Genomic DNA, 8,011 nt, shown 5'->3' with positions numbered 1-8,011 from the left:
CAATGAGTAGAAGTAACCTTCATGGTCAGTATCCCCTGCTTTCATTATGTGTGTTCTTTTTGCCCAGAAAGTCATCCTTGATACTAACTACTTTAACCTTTGTGGGAGAACAAGCATGGATGAGGGGCAAGTTGTTGTTTTAGGAAGTCTTAAAGTTGACCAGTCTAAACCCAGTCATTTCAGATGTGGTCCTGCCATTGAGCACGTAGGTGACAGCAAAAAAGAGCCAGCAAAGGAGGAAGAGAAGTGCTTCTCCTCTTTGTGTCCCTTTGTGTTTAGCTGTGCAGGAAAAAGCCCCAGAGCAGGTGCTAGCATGCAGAGCAATGACAGCCTTTATTCTTTAGCTGGACAGAAACAGGCAAACAGCTCCATCCATTAAAAAAATATATAGCATTAAAAGGTGTGATTGTAGAACTTATTCAAGAAGAATTAAAAAGAAAACTTTGTATGGTAAAACTGACCTAACTAGAAGCACTCAAAATGTCTGTATCCTTTTCAGGATATTTGTTGACTGATCTATAAAAGGCACATAACTTACTTTCTTGTGAATTCCTGATTGCATCTACTATGAGACTGTGCTAGATTTCTTTCTGATACGCAATTTTACAACACGTCCCTAAATTAGCCATGGTTAGAAGGAAGTTCCTTTGATATTCAGATCACATGAAGCAGCAAAGATCACTGAAAAAAATCTTTTTTCACCAAGTGCCACAACCTCTAATAATTATAAAATCAAGACAGATTACTGCATCTTTTTTTTTTTCTGCAACAGAGTTTCTCAAAAGATCTCAGATTACCTTTGTTGGGGCTGGAACTCGGGGTTCTCCAAACACCGATTATCTTATTTTAGATCTGCTTGGGACAGTTCCAGTTGCTCTCATCCCTCAAACCACTTGAGACCATCTGCTACCTGGATGTTACCATCCAAGAGGGCTCACTTGGCCAAAGGGAGCATCCAAACACTTTATGCATGGTCTGGGTTCATGCAAAGTTAGCCAACTGCAGTAGACCAGCTTTTCCGACACTACAGGCTGAGATGTTCACACTTCCCACTTCAGACTGTTTACAGTCAGTCAGCAAAACCCAAAACTGCAATCCCCAGCAAGAACTGAGAAGTATTTGGCAAACTTGTGAATTCTTACATCTGGAAATTATTATCTGGAAGGTACTTTTGGATGTAGAAAAGCGTAAACAAGGGTGATTTTAAAGACCACCCATGTCAAACTGTTAACCAAAATGTCCTGTCCTGAAATTCAAAACAAAAATGTTTACAAAAGGCTTTGTCTCAATAATGGTGTAAGTACCAACCAAGGGATTTCTCTAAAATTAGGGCTTTCTTAAGGCTTCTGCTAAAGACAAACCTAACAGAAGTTTTTCTGTTATCTTATGGTAGATCTAGGAACACAGGATGCTTGAAAGGCCTGGTAGAGAAGCTTCCCGACTTCTGCAGTTCTGATATTTTAAGTATCTGTTCTGAGCACTAGGAATACTACTTTGAATGTGCACAGACCAGCACACTATAGAGCAAGATAAAGGTTCCATAAAGTGAAATTCATTGTTATTCTGTACACTTAAGCTTTCCTTTTCCAGAAAAATAACATTTTGACAGAACAGTAGAAATGGAAAGGAAACGAACAAGATCAGTAGAAGGTTCTTAAGTATTTAATGGTGGGAAGAAAGCTATTAAAAGTGTTTGGCAGCATATTTAGACATTATGGCTTGTATTTTAGCCAGAATATTCACATTTTGGGACAATCAGGATCCAGCTATTTTAGAGTGGTGTTCCTCTTAACAGACTTCACTGATTTGACACATGGACTGAAGGGTTGCCTGTCCTATGTATCTAGAATAAGTTGCCATAAGGAATCTAGAATAAACAAGTCATAAAGCTGATAATCATGGTAATACCTAAAATGTACTCTAAAATTCTATTATACAGTCACAGTAAAAATGGCACTTTTGTGCACGTAAAAGCAGTCTGCTTGTGACTCCATCTTCAGTAGAACTACTGGCAATGTTTAAAGCCTGACACATTTCAAGTAAATCAAAATCCAGAACCCTAAATGAAATAGTAGTGTTTTCTATTGATACAAATAATCAGATGGGTGAGTGAAATTTCCGATTTCAAGATATAACTGCAGCAAGCAAACCACCACAATTTATACTTTCCTTGAAAATAAAATCAGTTAGTATTTAAAAAAAGAGATTGTGCTGTAGTATACCTGACCCTGACCACAGAGCCAGGCACAGAGCGACAGGAGACTTCCTTCCCTTTATTTAGATAAGTAAGAAACAGCAAAGCTTTACCCATGGAGATTTGCCAGGTTATTCCTAATCTTGGACTTCCTTTCCTACGCACTATCTATTGTTAATATTACAAAGACACAGTATAGGAAACAGGCATTCTTACAAGAACTGGAACTGAAACAAAATCACCATTCATACCTCAAGCCTATACATGTACACATTTCATAAACAGCACTAAATTTAAAACAGGTCTAACACCTTTAACATTAAATTGAAAATACAGTGTTAAGACAAAATCTTAATTCAGTGGGGTTTCTGTTAAGTGAGAATTGTAGGCCTAATCCAAAGTTCAGATACTGATTTTATTTATATATGTGTAGATCTAAACTAACTCCATTGCTGTTTAAATTAAAACAGTTTTCCCCATATAATTCCAGGAACATCCAATTAATTAGCCAATTAAAAGGTGGAAAAGTGTTTAGTTAGTACACGAAAAGCTTGCAAGGAAGAATGACAAGGACAAGGAAAAGTACAAGAAGACAAAGCTTGTAGGAGAGTCTAAATATGCTTCAGAGATGGGGAATTCATTAAAAGTTTGATCAGAAACTTAAGCAATGGATTTTACAAGAAGGACAGTGCTCATTCAGAGGTCATTCAAAAGGATTTAAAAAAAACCCAAAACAACAAAACAGGAGGATAAAAAGTGTTGCTTCTTGAGTTTCCTCAATGCTTAGAAGAATATAAACATTTTACACCACCAAAGAAATTACATCACCCTGAGTTTTAAGAATTGAGTTACATTATTTGCTTTGCGAAGTAGCTTTGCAAAGTAGCAGATTCAAGAAACAACGTTTTACAGTGGTTGAAAACTGCAAGTTTTATTGTTTTATGTTTAAAATTGATCATGAATTTGGAAAAGATAAAGCGAAATACATTCCAAGGTAAGTCTTCAGACTATAAACGATTCTTATCGAAAGACAAACACTGAAAATTACTGTATAGCAAAATTTCTCCTTTGTTGAGTATAAAAAACCCAAACTTTCTGCCCTCTGCTGTTTAGACCAGGAAAAAATAAACTGGGATACAAATCTGTTGAGAAGCGTATAGCTAAGGGCTGAGCCTAACTCTGCTTTTAAGAAAATAGTTTATGCTTAAACTAGTTGGATTTTTAGTTTTTCTGTGCAGTTGAAACTCTGTACTGGAAGGAAGTTCCTCAATTCAGGAAATAAGACCATTCACTGTCACAGTTTTTACTTTTACACTATTGTAATAAGCTTCAAAAAAGGAATATGCAGGCTTTCTAATGACATTCTGTATTCACAAAATCCACTTTAAACTATCCATTTCACTCATGATCACCGAGGGAACCCCTTCCCTTCTCTTCCAGCACATGCTTCAGGATATGACACACATAAATTGCCAACCATGATGCCAACTAGCTCTATGGCAACTAGTTTTCTTTTATAAAAAAAGTTTAAGAGACAGAAAGGTAAATACGTTCAGATTCATAAGGCAGTAGTGAGACGAGACATGAAAATGTTCCAAGGCTTATATCTACAACTTGTATTTTGCTGCCATGAGTTCTAGACTACGGCTACAGTTAGGAGAGGTGGAATAAAGAGAAAACACTGTCCTACAAACAGGCTCTTCTTGTATTTCACCTGAAAACATAGGCAATTACATGCAAAAATACTAATCAGAAATCGTAAGTAGTACCATTTGCTCACGTTTAATTACCACACACTATATGTGAAGAAAAAAAAAAAATCACCGCATAAGGATGGTAAATGAAACACACGGCTGAGTCATATACGCGAGAGGAAAATAAGTTTGTTCACACCATCACCAAGCCATGTAAAGCAGTTACAGAATAAGCACCTCCATTTTCTAGAAAACTGACTTTTTTTAAGTGGTACTAAATGTTATTGATGAAAGCACTTCTCCTACGCATGTTTCATTTGAAATAGTACAAAAATTCAAAACAATATGAAAATAATGCATTTGTACATGTGGGAACCCAATAAATTTGAAATGTGAGGTGTTTCTATGAAAGACAGGAAATATACACTTATTGCCAGAATCTCCACATTAAGATTCTCTCTTGCCTATCTGCTCTCTCCAATATACTTTAAGAGATTTATGATGCACCCTCACTAGTGACAGTAAAACATTCATAAGTAAAACTATCTAACCTTAGTCACAAAAGCTACAAAATATTGCATTAGAATACAACTGAAAAGTGACTTTTGACATAATCTTTGCTAGACATTTTCCTTAAAAATGGAAAAGCATTACTTGTATTGCAATACTCAGCTAGTCTTTCCTTTATAAGTACACTATCCAAGCAGGGGAACAAAAATTGTTGCATCACAACATGAAGAACAGATTCAGCAGAAGTTAACACTATTCTTTAATCTGCCTCTTAGCCCATCATTTTACAATTTTTCAGATCACCTTGACATACAGAAATAAGCAGTACACTAATTTATGTTTAGGCCACTGAGTTTTCTATGGTAACTACTACCCGCAGAAAGTAGACTGCCTAGCAGGGTTTATAGATAGCTTTCTTAAAATGGAAGTGTAAGCTCAGTTATACTTTTTTTCATTATCCAAGAAGGGTAGAAAAGCAGTGCAACACCCAGCCTCGAGTTGGCTGAATCCTCTGGAGGAAAAGAGCAGTCGTCCCACGTGTACTCTTATACATACACGAGTCTAGATGGAAGAAACATTCCTGTAAGGTATCATTCCCACCAGTATAGGGTCTTAAAAAAAAATTCAAAACAGATGCAAAACCAAGAAAAAAAGCTGCTTAATAAACGTAAAAATAAATGTGCAGCTTCATGCAGTATTGAGGCAGCTCTACTTAATGTAGGAAAGCTCTTCAAGTAGAACTATATTAATTTAGAGCAAAAGAAATTCTCAGCATAGCAGGCTGAATTTCTACATGTGCAAGCAAAGCCAAGCCAATTACCCATCTCCTATCAGGCAGGTGCAAAGTTAGCACCAGAGGACATTCAGCCTCTAGTTACTGGCTCAAGATCCTGGCACAGGAAAGCATTTCATCTGATCCAGATGTTTATTTTTCCTCACAATGTATTTGTGAACATCATTTTTAGTTGTTTCACAAACTGCTTACTATGACAACAGCCTTGAATCAATACTATTTCATGTTGCGCACTATCCTCCTGCAGTGGTTGGTTTTCATTTCCCCCAGCGCTTGTTCCAGTTGCTGAATTAGGTGGAGGAGGGTAGACGGGTCGGTTTGCAACACTTGGGCAGTTTGATCTTCATTCTGATTAAGATGTAGCTTTATAGTCACAGCAGGCTTTATCTGTTGTCTCAAACTTCTGCTTGCAAGCTGGAACGGGAACAGGGAAACAAACGAATGAAGATGGTTATCAGCTTTCATATTTACAATTCACAACAGGTTTGCAGGACCTGCTTGGAGGACTGTTCAAAAATCCTTTTCATCCACATTAAAGATATACACAATCTATTATTTGGTTTTATCATCAGGCAATACTAATCCCTTTTAATTAATGCTTTCATAATTTTTCTGAAAATTAGGTGATAATTATGGCTGAATGTATCATATATATGCTAACATTTTTAAAACACCAACAGAGCTATTAATTCAGTTTCCATAAAGGAACAAATACTTTACATCATTACATATCCTGTTCATCTTATACCTAGCAATAACAAAATTATGTCAGTTTTAAATAAATGAAAAACTGCTGCCTCAATTACTTGAAATAACATCCATTAGTTTTTTAGTAGTTGGTTACAATGTGCAAAAAAATTAAAGGAAAAAACAGAATATTGAAAACATAGAAGTTACCTGCACGTCCAGTCTCCATTCCAGACTGTGATAGCTGGGAAGTTTTGGTGTCAGCTCACCAAGGATGCTTCTAATCTCTTTCCTGTTATCCAGGTACAGCTGCAGCAATAATTTGTTCAATTCATCTGAGAATCCCAGAACATGAATGGATTCTTGAAAGTCTACTTCAGAAATCTAGAAATAACAATTTAGGTCTTAATCAGAACTGTGTAAAAATCATTATCTGTTGAGAAACCAATAAAACTGTAAGCAAACAGTACACATATGGTACGGTGCAGTTATTTTCCTGCAGGAATGTGTGAGGACAATTGTACAGGTAGGACAAAACAAATCATCCCCGTTTTAAGCAATTTACACGTGTTGATGTATTACTCTTGATTTGCATGAGCTTCAGGAACAGTTTAAGAACATTTTTTTTTTAAAAGAAAAACATTCAGCATCCTCACATTTAAGCCTTCATATCAGAGAACAAAAAAAGGTATCTGAGCTTTGTCATGAGGAAGTGCATATTTCCATCACCAATTTATCAACAGAATGCTAACATAATATTGATACTCAAATTGGAAATACTTTGAAATGATCTGAATGCCTTCACACGTAAACGAGCACCAGGTGCAACTTCACGGCTCACGTTACAGTAACTCAGAGCAGCCCCAAGAAGCCAATTTTCACTGGTCAATGCCTTTGTGCTGCTCTGGAGAAGCTGGTTCACCCCTGTGGAAGCAGTTAGTTACTCACAAAAAACGTCCTGCCTTCACAAAGCATTCATACCATAAACACATTCTGCCATCTACTCTATTCTGCCACAACACACTACAATTTATCTGTTTTCCCTTACTTCAAGGGAACATTCCACGATATTTCAATCCCTTCCCCACCTGCTCTTCAGAACAACGTCTGCTCAAGTTCAGTTTGGGATGGCTTGTCTCCATATCCCTTCTCCACATCTATATTCTACTATATCAACAGTAAACAGTCTTTCAGGTGAAAAAGAGCAATTATCCAGCTATTATTCTGTTAATAACTGCTTACACCCATCCAAACTTGTGATGTCAGGAGCTGAAAAAGCCACATCAGCCAAACGTAAGGAGTACTGCACAAGGGTTAGTACTGCACACATCCTGCACAGAACAGCAGCAACAAAATCAGGTTTTGCTCTTTAGAACAAAGCTCAACCCTGAAGTACGCTTCTCTATAGGGACTAAATTACTGCGTGTTCTTGCTATATGCTGTTAAAACATGGCCAAGCTTTAGCTTCAGATGCTGAATACAAATTCCCATCATCCACGCAGATGCAGTGTTTCAGTAAGAGAACAGCATAACAAACACCTTTTTTTAAAAAAAAGAAAGAATTAAAAGAATACATATCATCAGAATTTTGAACTAGGTTTTCCCCATTCATCAGTATTTTCAGAACAAGAAATGTTTAGATGACATCTTTTGAGCGTGTCCCTGAATTTATTACACAGGGACGCCCTTACCATAAGCTTGGAGCTTTCAGTGAGAAGATACGCCAGGCCTTCCACCCCATGCTGGATGGTGTCAACGCCGACGTTAAGCTTTCCTGTAAAGAAAGCACAAAGTAGCTTTTATTAAATTTATTAAAATTCTTTACTAAAGCTGCCACAGCAACAATATGCAGAACTGCAAATTTATCCAAAACGAACTTGCAAAATATGCACAGAAAAGAAGAAAGAAAAAAAAAAAAGCAGAGCACCCTTTAAATAAAAACAGAAGGGGATCAAAAGGTGGGTTAGACCCTCTGCCCCCAAACCAAACAAATTTCTTGGGGGGCACAGAGGGAACCGCACGCCCACGTACGACAGCTGTGGCCAACACACCGGCACAGACACGGGCAACCGGCAGCTTCGGGCCCGGGAGAGACACCGCAACCCCGGCACCGCTCCGTCTCCCCCCACCTCC

General features: G+C 37.4%; 1 protein-coding gene across 2 annotated transcripts in view; it reads right to left on the bottom strand.

The window, feature by feature from the left end:
- Positions 1-3,098: 3,098 nt before the first annotated feature.
- The window catches only part of COMMD2 (COMM domain containing 2), a 5,285-nt gene continuing 372 nt past the window's right edge, over positions 3,099-8,011 (bottom strand). Inside the window, exons 3-6 of one of the 2 annotated variants that reach the window (XM_014946045.1) lie at positions 7,570-7,652; positions 6,089-6,262; positions 5,384-5,605; positions 3,099-4,959 (exon numbers count right to left, since the gene is read on the bottom strand). In XM_014946045.1, the coding sequence (XP_014801531.1) occupies positions 5,408-5,605; positions 6,089-6,262; positions 7,570-7,652 (455 nt within the window). In that variant the 3' untranslated portion in view covers positions 3,099-4,959; positions 5,384-5,407. Of the gene's footprint in view, positions 5,606-6,088; positions 6,263-7,569; positions 7,653-8,011 lie in introns of both variants that reach the window. The other variant, XM_014946044.1, reaches the window with a different exon arrangement.

Source organism: Calidris pugnax, unplaced genomic scaffold (assembly GCF_001431845.1).
Source record: "Calidris pugnax isolate Ruff unplaced genomic scaffold, ASM143184v1 scaffold111, whole genome shotgun sequence".
NCBI classification, from domain to species: Eukaryota; Metazoa; Chordata; class Aves; order Charadriiformes; family Scolopacidae; genus Calidris; species Calidris pugnax.
Note: the sequence above shows the minus strand (reverse complement) of the source record. Positions and strands in the feature narration are given on the sequence as shown.